The sequence below is a fragment of the Ptychodera flava genome, chromosome 8 (genome assembly GCF_041260155.1).
Source record: "Ptychodera flava strain L36383 chromosome 8, AS_Pfla_20210202, whole genome shotgun sequence".
NCBI classification, from domain to species: Eukaryota; Metazoa; Hemichordata; class Enteropneusta; family Ptychoderidae; genus Ptychodera; species Ptychodera flava.
The window spans coordinates 18033249-18049793 of record NC_091935.1 but is presented as its reverse complement, the minus strand read 5'-3'; the positions used below and the strand labels follow the sequence as shown (position 1 = coordinate 18049793).

The window sequence follows — 16545 nt, the reverse complement described above, 5'->3', positions numbered from 1 at the left end:
GAATTCAAACTTTTACTTTTTTGAAGACATATTTTTATCGATATCTCGCGATCCGCGCGCAGTCGCCTCGTCAAATATCGACCGTTGGCATTAAAAAAATGTGCTTTAAAAATGTTACCAAGTGTGAGTGCCACTTTAAGTAAACAGAAGTGTCTTTATATACATCTGCAGTACGTACGCGTGCTGTTTCTGTCTGCTGCCATGCGTTTCCAACTGGTTGTTGTAATATGCAATACGCTAATCAATTTCTTGTTGTCAGTGCTGTAAATCACATTAATTTTATGTTTTCTACCTTTTAATGACACTTTCACGCATACTCTGTACTGTTCACTGGTTGATCTACGCGTAGTTTGGATCGAAACCAGATGCACAGTGCCAAAATTCCAAAGATACAGCTCAGTGATCATACTGTACGTCCGTTCTAGCTGAAGTTGTTTACCATGACATTTCAGTCTAAACCTACTTTCGATTACTGCTGTATCTTCATATGGTAAAGATCAGTACAGTCTAGGCCATTTTACTTTCAAAGGCCCGGATGTAGTTTGCTCCAAAGGCTAAAAACTTTCCTGTAAAGAAACATGGTGGTTTTTTATTCAGTTCAATTCTGGTTTCGTATATTTTGGCCTCACTTTCGAAATGAGTCAGTACACCAGTTGTTGTGGCCTACACAAGCCTTCCTTCGTTCAAAAATGTACGTATTATAGATGCTACTACTGCCAACATTCGGTGCAAACACAACAGTTTCGATAACGGTATTCTCATCTATACGCTGAAGTACTGCGATACTGATTAAACGCCGCCTGCGTCATTCAACCTGGATTACCCATAATTCTCCCGTGCCCGTATCGACTGCCGTGCCTGCATTAATAATATATTAGGCTGGTCAATATTATAATAAACCCACCAAATGGAAGATAAAGCCGAGCAGGGGGATCCGTTTTACATGATAAAAGCGCAGAGAGTACGGGTGTACGTTCCGTTGCTGCCGAACATGGCTCGGAGAACGCGGCGAAATGCCAAATATGTTATGTTGGGGCTGTGGATGGTCGCCTGTGTAGCGCTGGTAGTAATCTTTTCCACTTGGCAGAGTCATAGAGGTAAGTTGGTATGCTGCAGTGTACACTGTGGCGATATCGCTCTTCTATCAGGACCAGTTCACTTCCACTGCCGATTTCAAACATATGGAACTGGTTAGATCTCGAACGCGGTGCCCAAAATTGCCTTTTTTCAACTTTCGAGGGTGTGAGCAAGAATACCAGCCGCGGTTTCCCTATATGTTATACAATAGGTGCTACATAGATAACACCCACTCTTGCGAATGTTGCCATTGGATGGTACGTGCTTTCCAGAATGTTACACACTGTACCTACCATGTGTTACTCATTGTTTACCATCATATTTCAGAAACACATGGCAAACCGTATGTACAGTACACTGCAGAGAGGAAGGTGACCTATTGGTTTTGCACAATTTTTTTCCACCCCGTGTTATATTCCTGGTGTATGTTCCCAGTATTCCACTCCAGTGAGGATCGATTCATCCACTACAGGGGAGCTTTTCGACATTTAAAAAGAACAAATTGTTTGAAGGACGAAATGAATGCACGCTTTGTTTGAAAGTTAGGATTCCATCTGTTTGGTGTACCAGAATATCTCTGTTTCAAACCACTTCAATTCACACGTACTACCGTAGATAACTGTGCGATGGTGCCAAGTCGTATCTCAAGGGTCAAATGTTAATACGTAATGTTCTTGTGAACGCGTAACCGTGAAGTTGCGTGTCGCTACAATGATTATAATGCCGAACGGTTCACAGCTAGACACTGGAGGAGGGTGGCATGGCTGGGTGCACCTGTATATTACGTGTACCTACCCACAATTGCAAATAAATGTGCAGGATTTTATGGAAAGCATTGTTTTCATAAAATCTTTCGCTTTTATGATCCTAGAACGAGTAACAGGTTGCAGAACACATTTGTTCTCATGACGACGCAGGTACATCACATCTCAGTATGATTCAAGTGATTGTCGATTTGTTTAATGGTGGCAGCCCGAGAAAAAAAAACGAGACAAAAACACTGAGTGGTCGACTCCCCACCCTCCACGGAAGCACCTTAGGCCACAGGTCAAGGGTGACTGACGTGTAGACTCGCCAGTCGGCATTTCTTCGCTTGGGCATTTCAGCTACATTTGCCACGTGTAATGTTTCACGACCTTGCGCAGCCCCAATCAGTAAAGTAAACATCAGATATATGTGCTACCGCTGTTCACCGCACGAAAGCTACCGTAGATGAGCTGGAACTACATGTATTTACAACCTCTACTATACATGTGTAACACACACGAATGCTGGTATGTGTTTAAGACATGTATAGCACTGGTCTATGTATTATCCAGACGTTAAAACAACCCATACCACAGACCAGGTAACGCGGTAGCTATTAAACTCTATGTTGCAGAGCTTTGTCATGTCACCGGTTGATAATTGTCCCCCACCCAGATCGACACACGGAAACTTAACTTTTGCCAGTCTTCAGATATGGGAGCCAACTTAGAGTTGTCTCACTAGGCAAAGAAAAGTAAATTTATTTATCTATTTATTCTATACGCCGGCAGGTATTCATTGACAGTTCAATGATGTTATTTCAGAGACTGTCCTTGATGGTCATCTGAGCGGTATGTATCACACAGGTTTTACACGATTTAATTGTCCCCGGTAATTGCCTCCAAGCTGAGACCTTTTAGTTGTACTCAAATACGCTAAATACGCTTTAAGGCAGTATGCGCCTCCAAAGTGAAAGACTTAAACTTTTGCTCAAACTTTCCTAAATGAAACTTTCAACCATTCTCTCACCAAATCAACAATGAAAATCGGGGGTCATCGTGCAAAGTTTGGAACTAGGGAAAGAAATTACCCAACATTTTGCGATATTTGAAATTCAAAATGGCCGCCATCATTCCTGTGTTAACTCTATGGGGAAAAGTTAAAGTTTGGATTATTAAGACGGTGACAATTTTTCTTCCTCGAAGACCTTTAAAATGAACCCCCGCAAGTGGTAGATCAGAGATGAGTTATAGAAATTTGAATGGCCAATCTGTCCCCGATGCACGTTCTACCTTAATACTAAATACGTCAATACGCTGTAAATATGCTTTTAATTACCACGTACAGGACAATAGAGCATTGATAATAGGGCGCACTGACCGAGCAAATTTTAATTATACTGTATATTGTGCCCTCAGGTTTAGACAAAAATGATTTCAAAATAGTTGTGTTGATTTTTCCATATTTGAAGGGAGAGGCATTGATTAACTATAAAAACCAATAAGTAACACCACGCATGCCCCAGAGTACTGTTATTTCCCTGTATGACACCTGTATACTTGGGAATAGAAACAGGCAGGCATCGAAATGAACATCTATGACGTAAAAAGATAACGAGATAAGGTCTGAAGGGTTGGGAAACTTTTGATAACACAGCGTTTCAACTGATCAAATTTTATTCGATAAATCTCATCTACTGGTTATTCGCTGATGACGTCATGGAAGAGTTGAAATCAACGTAGTCATTCAAAGATCGAATCAGCCTTCGATACTGCTTGTCACCCATTTACTCTCATGACCAATTTTGATAGATTATTTGGCTCGAAGTGGATATACAGATACATCATTTCAATTAGTTACATTTCAATGGTAACCATGACGATTTTGAACCAAGTTATCAGCTGCTTGTGTGTGTGGATATTAAACTTACTAGGGTATATCGACAGTATCGTCAAATTAGAGTCAGAACAGATCCACGTTTCCGCAAAAGTTGACTTTAAATCCCTTTGCGATTTGACAAAGGGGCGCTGCCAAACGCTGATCTAACAGAAAGAAAACATATAAGAAAATCCCACTCCAGCAAAAAAGTTACAAAACTTAATGTACGATAATTTTACAATAATCGACGCATGATAACTTTATTGTACAAACACCTATAAGTGCTCAAGCTCCTGCCTAGGCCTGTAATATAACGACAGAATGACCGCACCTACACAACTTGCTGGCTGAAACTAATAGTATTGCTCCCCAACTTGTTGAAAACCCGCTAAATATTAATCGACAATCATGTTTCAGACGCCGTTTCCGGGAGCCTGCGTGCCCGACGGGGGTTGGATTAGTGATGGAATTTCTCTTTCCAAGTTGCTCCTCCATTTAATGTTAAAAATATATCGACGCAGACAGTCAACATGATCGAATGGTAACTCCATTACGTTTACGACCGTCACTTGGGCACTTCATCGACCAACAGACAAACTCCACACCTAACCATTCCAATACAATAATCATAAGCATACGAGCTCTGCCAGACTATCCTGTCAACTTTGCTTGTAAAAACTTTTCGAAAGAAAACAGATCAAACGCCGGAATTACAAGGGGGTGGCCTGGGGAATGGCGAGAGACAGTTTCAGCTTACACGCCGGACCTGAGTTGAGAGATGTATTTCACATGATACTGGGTATTGCTCTCTCAGATCAGGTCAGATTTCTTCCATGAGGAATTCAGCGAAAACTTACTTTCTAATACCTGCAGAGTCTGCTGGATAAAACATCGATGTTTAATGTTTAAACAGTACATGCACAGACCCCTTCGCTTTTTTTCCAATTTTTGTCATCGAATCATTGAATGTTTTGGTGTACAAGTGTGAATCAAAAGACGTTTTATTTATCTACTATTAACATTGATGCTAGCTCAGTCAACATTATGTTATTTATGTATCATTCGTTGCAGTTCGAATGTTTCACGAACGCTATGGATTGAGAGAGAGAGAGAGAGAGACAGAGAGAGACAGAGACAGAGAGACAGAGACAGAGACAGAGAGCGCTTCCGGTAAAGCAACCAGAAAGTTCAGTTCAATGCTGAATTGATAGCAACTTCCTATGTTATGCAGAATGTAATGAAATCATATTTGGGCGAAATATGCGCGAAAAATTACGTCATGATCCATAAATTACTAGCTACACAGTTGTCTGGATTTATCAAATATCAAACATGTGTGCATGCATTGACCGAATTCCAAGACAACTTTTCGGGTTAACAGCTGCATTACGTCATATCCACTCAAAGTTCTCACCGATTGACGCTGTCACAGAGACTTAGTTGAAACTTTCGGTAAGAGAATCGTTGTTTTTGTCCCGGGTCTTTCTTCCATAAAACGAGCAAAATTGCCTGATTCATTTGCCTATAGAAATACAAAGTATGGTAGCCTTGCCAACACAATGCATTGTGGGAAATGCCCATTCTGGTCCGGACTCAATTCCCGTTGTCGACAATAGCATTGGACATCAGACATTCAGGCTGCGTTGACAGGTCGAACGCTAGTCCCTTTGACATAATTCAGGAAATAGTACTCCGTGAAGCTGTTTTCACAGACATTAAGATAAATGCTGGAAAATACACGGGGAGAGCAAATGTTAATGGAGCTTTAATTAAAAAAGACGCTATCGCTACTAAGCCCTCTTTGTAACCCAATCCACAGGAACTCCACTGTTCAAATACTGCGGCTCTATCTACCGTCAGCTTGCAGAAGCATTAATATAATAAAATCCCATGTTATACCAATAATCGGGTTTTCCAGATGCATCCTGATAAGGGTTTGACCTGCGGATTTTGGCAGGAGTTACCTGCAGTCAAAAATGAGTTTTTAAAATAAGTCTAACGAGAAACACTATTCATGTGGCTGAAAACTGAGCAGGTGCACATTTGGAAAGCGGGTACATGGCAAACCTACTCCGAGAGTTATTTTGAAACATTGAAAACTCGAAACTTGCTGTCGTCATTTATGGTATTCCTCCTATCAAACCATGGTATATCCCTAATGTAGTTATCGACCATTAAAATATGGTCCATCCCCTGGTCCATCTCTGATGTATAGGTATCGTATTTCGTCGTAGTGATAACATTTTATAGCCGACCACAATCCCTCGATCGAAAAGCTTCGTCTAGACGTGCAACAGAATGTTGTCGGCAGTAAAAATGTATAAAAAACAACAAAATATTGAATTTATGTATAGTCATAAAACTGCCGTGTACTGAATGCAAAGACGAAAGTGTGTGTGTGTGTCTGTGTCTATCTGTGTGTGTGAAACCAGACGTACATATTCATGGCACATCTCCATTAAAATGCTTAAATGGGAAGACAAACTTATTGCAGTAATATCCATGAAGTATATTTTTAAACCCTTGTTAGAGATTGATTATTGCCATGTCTTCGAAGTCCCCCTTGTTGGTTGCTAAGCAACAGTTGAAACACTACCAATGGCAATAATTGAGGGGAGGGGCACGATTTGATAGGTGCTATTTGGACAACGATGAACACCTCTTTCATGCAGTCTTCAACCGTTGATGTAACATACGCTAGCCTATGCTCATCTCATCTTATATTAAAAGAAAGAATGGACCAGAAAACATCAGAATTAAACTTATATAAGCGCAGTCTAGCAAGTTTTTCGTCCTGCGATAGGGCTTCATAAGGTCGAGCTTTTACAGGTCTAAAGAATTCTCTCCAAGTATTGTACAAGAGGGAAAAGTAATGATCACGGTGACAGTACAATCCAAACGCCCGGCTGGTTGATCCTGATAATATATAAAATGCACTCCCAGGTTTCTTATTCCTAACTTGAAGCCTGAAAATGGAACATGGACTAGCATAATTGTTATTGACAGCACATCATAAATATTAATGAACTAAAAAGACAGACACATGTGGTAACCTTTCATATGCGTTCCAGGATGGAAGGTATGACCTATTTTAAGTGTTTCCGACATTATCATACCAGATGTACCTTGACCTACCATATGGTACAATATAGACATCAGTATTACTGCTTCGCAACAAAGCCGATCGGTTTTTCAATTACCAACTTACCAAATGCTATAACTTGTATATTTGATTTATTTCATACATCCGGTCACGCTGTATGGAAAAAGCAAGAGAAAATATGGCACGTGAGTCCCCGCCATGATGAGCCTAATTAATGAATATTTTTTTAAAGTGGTTTTATTTTCTTTACAAGTATCGACATGGCAGCAATCTCTTACCCTGAGCATGCTCCGCCAATGAAACGTTCACCACATTACTGTTGACAAATCCATGTTTACAATGAATGCTTAGTGTTGACAACGTAAAATACTTCACAATATAATTCATTTTGCTCCATGCATGGGACAAATTTATACCACAGTATATACCTGTATACAAAAAGACCAATACGTCAACAAGAAACCATTGCTCTTTGATACAGTTTAACCACTAGTCACGTGATGTCATGTACACGCTGTTAACCTATTAGATATAGAGCACGTGAGTAATTTAACGTTCTTTATGGACTAAGTGAAGGGGGGAAGGTCCTTACATGCTCATTAAATTTCTGTGATAGATTGTAGTATTAATTTGTTTTTATTTAGCACAATTTCACCATACTTGTTGAGACAGGTACACAGGAAGTGGGCACGCTAATGTCTATTAACGATTACCAAATGCTATTATATCTAAATTGTGTGTAAGAATAACCATATGGCATTCATTTCCATTCCGATAACGGAGGGACCATTAAATTTTGGAAGGGGGTTGGTCAAAAACAGAAAAAAAATCACAGCAAAAAATTAGGAAGAAAAAATCTTCAAACTAGTTTGCCAAATAAAAAAAAAATCAGAAAAAAATGATAAATCTGACAGTTTACTTCGAAAAAAATTAGCACATCATGACTCACTTTGAAAAAAATCAAAAATTTACAATTGTAAAAAAAATATTCATAATCTGATTGTGACCACCCCCACCTCCTAAGATCTAATGGTCCGTTCCTAACCAATACATTATGGGAAGTGAGAGAACAACTACAGATGTTTGTAATTGGACAATGATAAGGATGAATTTCAGAGGCAATGTACTTTTCCAAAACTTAACAAGCGTACCTCAACTCAGTGTTGACGGGTTCTCGCGAGACGAACTTGCTACGTGTACCCGAGATCCGTTATGACCGAACAGGATAAATTTCACAAATGTCGATGAGAGACCTGTGACCCAAAGAATCAATAATCCGGGACATTTTGAACATCCGGGAGTGTACGTGGCCCATTTTAAAAGGCAGATCAAGGTACAGATTCTGCCTCTGCGAAACTTTAAACGGTATAGGGTTTTGTATCTGATTTATCTCTTAACAAAATGATGCGACTTTCAAAAGAGATACTACCACGGCATAAATAGCCACTGTTGATGGGGCACTAGTGTAAGAACTAGGCTGCTTCACATGGCACACTCATCTATTGAAGTAGAATGAAGTATCTCAGAGTCGTTAGAACGACGACCTTCGGCGGTGTAAATTAAAGACGAACCTATGCCATATTCAGGTGCCGCCAACGAAGCTGTTCGTGCAAAAAGGTGTTCGTGCGAAGTTTTTCAGCGGGCGGGCAGATTTCAAAACTAATCAGCGGGCGGGGAGAAAATATCGATATTTAGGCCTACAGTGGGCGGGGAAGAAATTTCATTACTTTCAGCGGGCGGGGAGAAAATTTTTGACAGTGGGCACCGGAAAATACGTAGAGGGAGGGGAAAGCGGCGTGCTTAATAGAACCTAACATAGAGGGGATCAATGTTCCAGGTATACTGCTAACTGCTTGCACGGTTTTGTGTCGATCTGGGTTGCCTAGTGGGCATCTAGTTGGCAATGGGGAATTTCAGTAGTGGGGAGAGGGCAGCGGGGAGCTTGAATTGTTGTGGGGAGTGGGGAGCGGGCAGACTGTAGATACCGGAGGGCAGTGGGCATCAAAATTCAGTGGGAGGGCACATTTTCAGTGTATGCCAGTGGGAGGGCAGTTACGAACAGCTCTCACTTTCCCCTCCAAATTTTAGGTCAGGGTCAAAAATAAGAAAAATCGGTATATCAGCCTTCAAAACATGTTTTGTGATGATTTTGCGAAATTCATGAAATTTACCAGTTGGCGGCACCTGCATATTGCAACTTGAAAACGAATTTTCACGGTACTTTTCCAGGGCTAATAAATTTACGCCTATGTTACGACATTGTGTATTGTTGTAGCGTGGATTTCTAAGTATGGGGCGGCGATATTTACGTTGTAATTTAAGTCATTTAGATTATCGAGACCAGAAGAAGATGCAGCTGCGTGTCTTTCTAGATGACCCTCCGCTGTCATTTCTATCCTCTGTCTACTGCTTTCATATTGTAAAGCTATGAACCCGACGATCAAAACTAACGTACGTCGATAAAACCCGCATTATTCCATTTACAGATGAATGCATAATTAAAAGGGGAACAGCACACATAACTCTTACCACTTTACCATCATTTGTGAGTTAATACTTATTAATATTCGAAAAACCGACATGACTGTGCTATTTTGATATGAAATAACGCAAGCCGCCTTTTTTCTATTGTTCCATTAAGTTTGTCCGATGTTGTTTTATTTTCACCGACTGGATTTTCTGCATCAAAACGCGCGTACTTTCAAACGAAAAAATAACAGGAAGGTCCTGTTGCTATGTTATATTTTGCAGAAGTACCAGTCGAAGCGGAACACGAAGTGGACCCCTTTGAAGAAGAGTTTAAAGGTATCCCTAGCCACACCTTTTATTCCTAGAGATTGTCATGCTAATTTATCATGAAATGGCTTCACCCGGATGTATGTGTGCATCTCAAATACGATCACAACAAACCACTTTCGTTTTGATGTCCTATCCATGGTACTGTCCAACTCAATCTGATTAAAATCAGATGCAGAATACAGCGACGTCTCTCCTTACGCGGTAGTGAGAGGCGACAGCAAGAAATTACGGCGTATAGACGTCGCCGCACCCTACATCTGATTTTAATCAGATTGTGTCCAACTCCATGTTATTTCCTATCAAAATATGTTTCAGCGCCAATAAATTATTATGATGAGTATGGATGTAAAACCATCATAATTCTGCACACGTGCAGCTCTACACAAGTGAAATGATGGCATTATTCCATCTCATTATGTCAAAAATTGATATCTGAAATCGTTCGTAAATGACGTGCCACGTAATTGTAATGGTCACGGTAGTGAATTGCACCGTCAAAGGATGCATTCTGAACTCCTGGCGCGTCCTTCATAGCAAGAAATAATTATATCATGTGGCGTCAGGTGACCGATTTAGTTTGAGTTTTGACGATCACTCAGTGTTGATGTGAACTGAAGGAAGTACACATTCACAAGAAAATGTGTGTGTGTGTGGAGAGAGAGAGAGAGAGAGAGAGAGAGAGAGAGAGAGAGAGAGAGAGAGAGAGATCTTATGTTTACATCGACTATGCACTCAAAATCGATTCGAACCGATATATATATCTATCTATCTATCTTATATATATATATATATATATATATATATAATCACAAGATATAAACTATGAACCAACATTCGTAAAAAAAATATTGTTACCATGACAACTCATAGAATCTCTTTCATCATACAGACCGCATACGGTTGCCCTTGACGATAGAGGACAAGGATGTGAGAAAACGGATAAGCTATACAGATGCCAATGTGATGAAATACTTCCCCCTCGTCCATGACGATGGACTGTACGTGACGTGGGCGCATAATGTCAACTCCATGAATGACCTCAGGATGTCAATGTCAAGTATGTATAGTTATCGTTATTTGTGTTGTCTACGGCATCTACCCTTCGAGCTTCAATTCTTCTCTGAATACGATGGATGGGTTATCAACTATAACACGACTTTCAATGGGCATATATCTGCGAACTGTACGGTAAATTAAAAATTCCCATAAGAGAAATACGCGTCGCTATCTTGCACATAGAAGCTGTCCGTTATTTTTTTGAGAACCTTAGCCCAATCACAAAATCATCATAATCAACCATCTACGACCTTCAAAATAGCATTCTCTCTCGAATTTTTATTCTATGCTCCGGGTTTTGTGATTTATTATGACGCACATAATGAGTTCAAAATTAATTTGAAAGGCCATGTTAAGTTGCCGTGATATGTAACATGTGCCCGTCAAAATTTGTCTCTAATAGTCTAATAATTTTTGTGTGGTTTTTGTTGTAGTTCTCGATAACTTTGAATTCTTTGTTTCACTTATCAAGATGACATACTGATGGTTATCACTGGTGACGTCAAACTTCACGGCAATGTCGGTGAGAAAGGAACGGTTCCGGTGATGGCAAGCCCAAAGGTCGTAGTCAGTGATGTAACTTTACTTCAGTGGTTGGAGAAGATTTCCAAGTTCACAAATAAAGCGATACGGTTGAATTTTCACGACACGGTGACGTTGGAACCCGCCTTCAAGGTTTTGGAGACGATGCAATATCAACTGCACGCCCCCGTTACTTTGCATGCCAACATCATGATAGGGCCCAACGGGGAGCCGAGTCAGATCGTGAACGGGGTTAATTTTATAGATGACGCGGGGAAGTACCTTCCGCACTCTACAGTGTCCCTCGGCTGGACGACACGACTTGTAAGAGATTCAGGAATAACGAGCTACGATTGGCCGATGGTTTTGGACATGGCGAAATACTGCACGCGAATTTCGCAGCCCATCACTTTCTCCGTGCGCGCAATTTTCGCGACGAACTCCATTCGGCAGCTGAAGTGGCTTGTTAGCCTTTCCAGTAAGTTTACCATCACTATCTGGACTGGTGAGTTTGATATAGTCTCAATGAGAGACCTGTCGACTTTTCGCAAGCACCTGGAAGCCAGGAAAGTGCTATACGATGTTCCGGAATCGTTCGTCGACGGGATAAAATTGGCCGAACCGAACTCTCTGAACACAGAGGGCGCCAAATTGCAGAGGAATTTGTGGCAGCCGCAGCCCTTTGATGTGAAGTCATTTGTTTTTCTTGGTTCAGAGACTATAGCGTTCACTGGTCCGAATAGTTGGCTGACATCCAAAGTGCAATATCAAGCAGAGCTAAAGAGTGACAGAAAGGTTGAAGTTTCAGGTACTGCTGAATTCATTAACAATGCAGAACCACATCAAAACGCAAAACTAGAAATTTTCATTCGCAGTTCTGGTGTGGACCCGCCGCAGGCCGATGACGTCCGCGGTGTCCTCTTAGAAATCACCAGTGACGGCACATTGAGGATATCGTCCCATAACTTGAAAAAGGCGGGAACGTACAATATGGAAACAACAGCCCACATACCGAAGAGCAAATGTTACGAATTCACCATTGTTGACTATGGCGAAAATCACCCTATAACGATGACAACAAAAGTTTCGAACTGTGAGGGCGAGACTTCAGCAGACGCCCACAGCGTACAACTCTCCTTGACAGTACCATACGAATCAACAGCAGACGAAGTCTTCTACGTCACTATCAACGGTAGCCACGGCGTTCAAGCGCTTCTTATCCATGACCTTGCCGTGAATTAGCACATGAAGGCAGTACATTTTCTTGCCCTTTTTCTGAACACTGAAACTGCCAATAGAGATTGGGAGAGGGTCAATTCGGAAGTTGACGGAAGATGGAGACCGCAGAATTGTTTTTCTGTCCCTGTATGGCCGAGTCCAATCAAAATGGGCATTTTCCACCAGTTTCCCTCGAAACCAATAGTTTTATTTCCGTCTTGCTGTCGAAAAACATCAGCGCACTTGGTTGCAACCGAGAAAGACGGTAAATAGGTCACTTCAGCAAGCATCTGCCATAACATGTAATACTTTCTGTTGAATAATTCTCTTTCGAGATGTCTCACCATCAGGTTAGATAATCACTTTCCAAATTTTGTCTCGTTTTGTTAACGTATAGACAAGAATTCATTCATGGAAACTGTATTAAGATTCTTCAAGCTTTGCTGAGATCTCTGTTGATGGCATACCTAATATAACTGGACATAGACCTACCATGAACGATACCCCGGGGATTTTACCTTATAATTATCTAGAAGTTTATAAAATCTGGCCAGTTGAATTTCATATGTCATGCAAGAAACAGTTTTTCACGTTTTCATTTTTCTCTCAACGCATATGTGTGCTCCACCGATCAAATACCAGCCTGGGTTTCAATATTCTTCTCATTTACGGAAGAATGCGCCTCGGAAAAGATGTTCGGAATCACCTCAGATTCTTTAATACTTTTTTTCGTCGACCGCTTGTGAAGCCTTAAAGCTCTTGGAGGAAGAACAATTTTCATTGCCTCAGTTTTTGGAAAATCAAAAACACCCCAACGCCTCCCTCATTGAGTTAACACAGGGATGGCGGCCATTTTGAATTTCAAATATTGGTATGTAAAATAATTTGTTTCACCATATCCAAACTTCGTACGATGACCCCTAATTTTTATTCTTGATTGTGTGAGAGAAGGATTGAAGGATTCATCGAGGAAAGTTTGAGCAAATTTTAAGTTTAAACTTTTCACTTTCGAGGTGCATACTACCTTAAATCAGTAAAAGTGTCGGACTAAGCAGGTTTATCCAGGGTATCATGACAGACAATGTTTTTATTGCGGCATGGATATCGATACAATGAATACAATGAAGTAAGCGATTTGCTAACAATACGCAGTTCCGTCATGTGAATGCCTTAATCAAGAAAAAAGTTCAAAATATTTAGAAACTTGTAACATCTACCATACTGTCTTATTGATCTCAAAATACAAATGAAACAAAAAAATCATTCCGAATAAACCCCGAGGAAATAGACCTTCAAGTTTTTTTTATAGAGAATGTTAATTTATATCAGTATTTTGTACCAAGAAAAGTGAAAGTCTTTCGTTTGTTGTAGCTTTGCAAGAATTCTTGGAGGTGCAGTTGTCATGGTAATCTGATTTTGAACGTGGGTCAGGACTTTTCTTCGGCAGATGTGATGCGTCTTTTTCGTCTACACTATCAATAAAATGGGCAAAAGACGCATACATCTCTATATGTCGAACCTAGGGTGACGCTTTTGGTGCTAAAACAATGTTTATGGGAAACTTTGGTGCGAGAATTTATGTTTGCCTGTTGCTTTTATATATAAAAGAAACTTCATAACAGTTGCTGCAGTTGTCTTTACGGTTCAAGGTTCATATAGTTAAATTAAGCGAGTTCCTAGAATTTTAAAATACCATATAGAATTTCACTGTAACAGTTTTTGGTGAAAATTACAACGGAGCCTAACTTGAATAGGCCCACAGGTTACTCTTATGAATATATGATGGAAATATGGAGATCGATAACCATTCTACATTCCTTGAAACAGTAGTTTACAAAAAATTATCACAGCAATGTAAATTTAGCTTAAAAAAATACTTTATCTGTTAAAAGGCAACAGTTATTTAATTTTGAAATTCTACCTTTTAAAGATTCTGAATAAAATGTAAAATATGACGATTTAATAATACTATTTCCGATTGTACTCTGTTATCACCTACATGGGCTAGATTCAGAGACAGAACAATGGTAGTTTTATAATTGAATCATCGCAATTATATTGTGCCTTATGTCTTTGTTATTTTGACAAATTACATGTATATGTACTGATTGTGCACAGTAAATTGTTAATAAAGTAGTTGACAACACTTCATATTTCATCTCTAGATTTCGCTACTAACACGATTGAAACTAATTTGGGATAATTGGATGGTGAAGTAATGTCTTTAAAATCTGCAAATGTAAGCTAATCTCGTTTTCTCTTTACGTTGCACAGTTGTTTTATGAGTAATTTATAATCTTAAGACATTGAGCTATAGGGCGCCTAAGATTTTTGTGAAATTTGAAAAATATGAAGACCCAATTATCCCAAAATAGTTCCAATCGTGTTTACTTAACTGACTTATCATATTTAGAATCTTCCTTTGTTGGCTCTAAAAACTCCCGCCAGGAAATTTTATAACACCAAGCAAAATGGGCTTCCTTTCTAGTCCTTGTTGAAATTTATTTCAGACAATGTATCCATAGCAGTATTACACAACAAATTGACAAATGATATTGAGACGATTAAAAAAGAAAATGAAGATAACTGAATAAACAATTCTGAAAAAATGTCAAATCGTGTACAGCCATTTCCTCCAAAAACGGAATATCTTTCTGTCGAAATGTTTAGATTTGTCATTTCTACATTTACAGTTGTGAACACTATGTCTGATTATTTTCCCAAGAGACATCAGCCATGTCATTTGTGATAGTATGCCTGAAGTGAGCGCGCAGGACTACAAATTTCACCGTAGTACCTTTCAGTAAAGCACACGGTCTTCGATAAATAGTAATATTCTTTCCACTAAAAGCTGCATGTGCACTCTGTTTTCTCAGAATTAAAAATGATATCATGTTCTGTACCGTAATCCTCACATATATAAAGGAGATACTGTAAGCCCTTGACACTTATACTGAATTTAGAGTCACATCATCTGAATTTACGTTATTTGTCACGGCAGCATTGAATTACAGTCAGTGTTTAGCGTCACAAGCTTCTGAATTAAACCATCAATATGAAAATTAAATAAGAAGAACAGGCATTCCTCCTTACCTCACACCAGATATCAACTTTCATTATCGCATACAAAACAAGTGGTTTCTATACCAGAAATAAAGTAATCTTACAATATATAGAGGGTGACATTCTTGTCAAGAAATTTCTGCGCTATTTGAAGTGACTAACGCGATCGAAGGCCATTGGTGAATCGAGAAGGCATAAGAACATCGAAACCGTTTGGTGGTGCAGTATTCGAATATTTCTTTAAAGGCAAACAAACAGAGGTCAGTAGAATTATCAGATAAATGACAAATCATATGATATTGACACATTTAATGTATTCCAGCACTTTTGAAAGTTTAGCAGCCAGAACATTTACACGACCATACGGCGTCACTGTATGGTCAGTTTCGCTTTGTCCTTGATAACGGGTACAAAATGACACCCTATAGACGAGAAGGGAAATGTAACAATGGCTCACTGGAATAATATTTGAGGGGGAAAACTTGAGATGCTCTATGTTTTCTTTTCCGACTGATTTTTCATTCTGTAACTTACAGAAGACTTCCCGAATTTTGTCCGTTGAAACAAAATGGTAAGGAGCGAAATTGGCGCTGTTCAACTTTTCTTATACACCTATGATAACAGCAGGAGAGAGGACACGGAATTTAAAATTTACCTGAAATGTTTGTGTCACATTTTGGCAACACTGGCTTGCCCAGTTGCATCGGTCAGTATATCCGATGCTTCACTGCTTTACCTATCTTCTCACTAGTAAAAGCAGCTGAGCAGTTTTGTCCTGATAGAGCATGTATTTTCATGCAGTTATCTTAAAAAGAACGTAAAGGAAGTTATGCCCGTTGCCCCCCCCCCCCCCCCCCCGATCTGAGACATCTCCAGTCAGCGACGAACTCTAATTATCAAAAGTGAAATAGATAGTGGCAATTCGAATACTGATTTCAGCATGTCAACCAATTTTCTTGATGTTGTGAATACATGTAATCTATGTATGATAATCCTGATAAACAATACATTGAGATGATGAGTAACAAGGGTGAACAAATCGTCTGGGCAACCGGAAATTTTTGCCTATCTTGTAGATTTTC

The 16545-nt window shown here is 39.6% G+C and overlaps 1 protein-coding gene across 1 annotated transcript; it reads left to right on the top strand.

Moving 5' to 3' along the window:
- The first annotated feature begins 832 nt into the window (after positions 1-832).
- LOC139138696 (protein FAM151A-like) lies at positions 833-14551 on the top strand. Its single transcript, XM_070707192.1, has 4 exons — positions 833-1097; positions 9557-9610; positions 10494-10661; positions 11133-14551. The coding sequence occupies exons 1-4, from the start codon at positions 908-910 to the stop codon at positions 12422-12424; spliced, it is 1704 nt and encodes a 567-aa protein (XP_070563293.1). The 5' UTR covers positions 833-907; the 3' UTR covers positions 12425-14551.
- The last annotated feature ends 1994 nt before the right edge of the window (positions 14552-16545 follow it).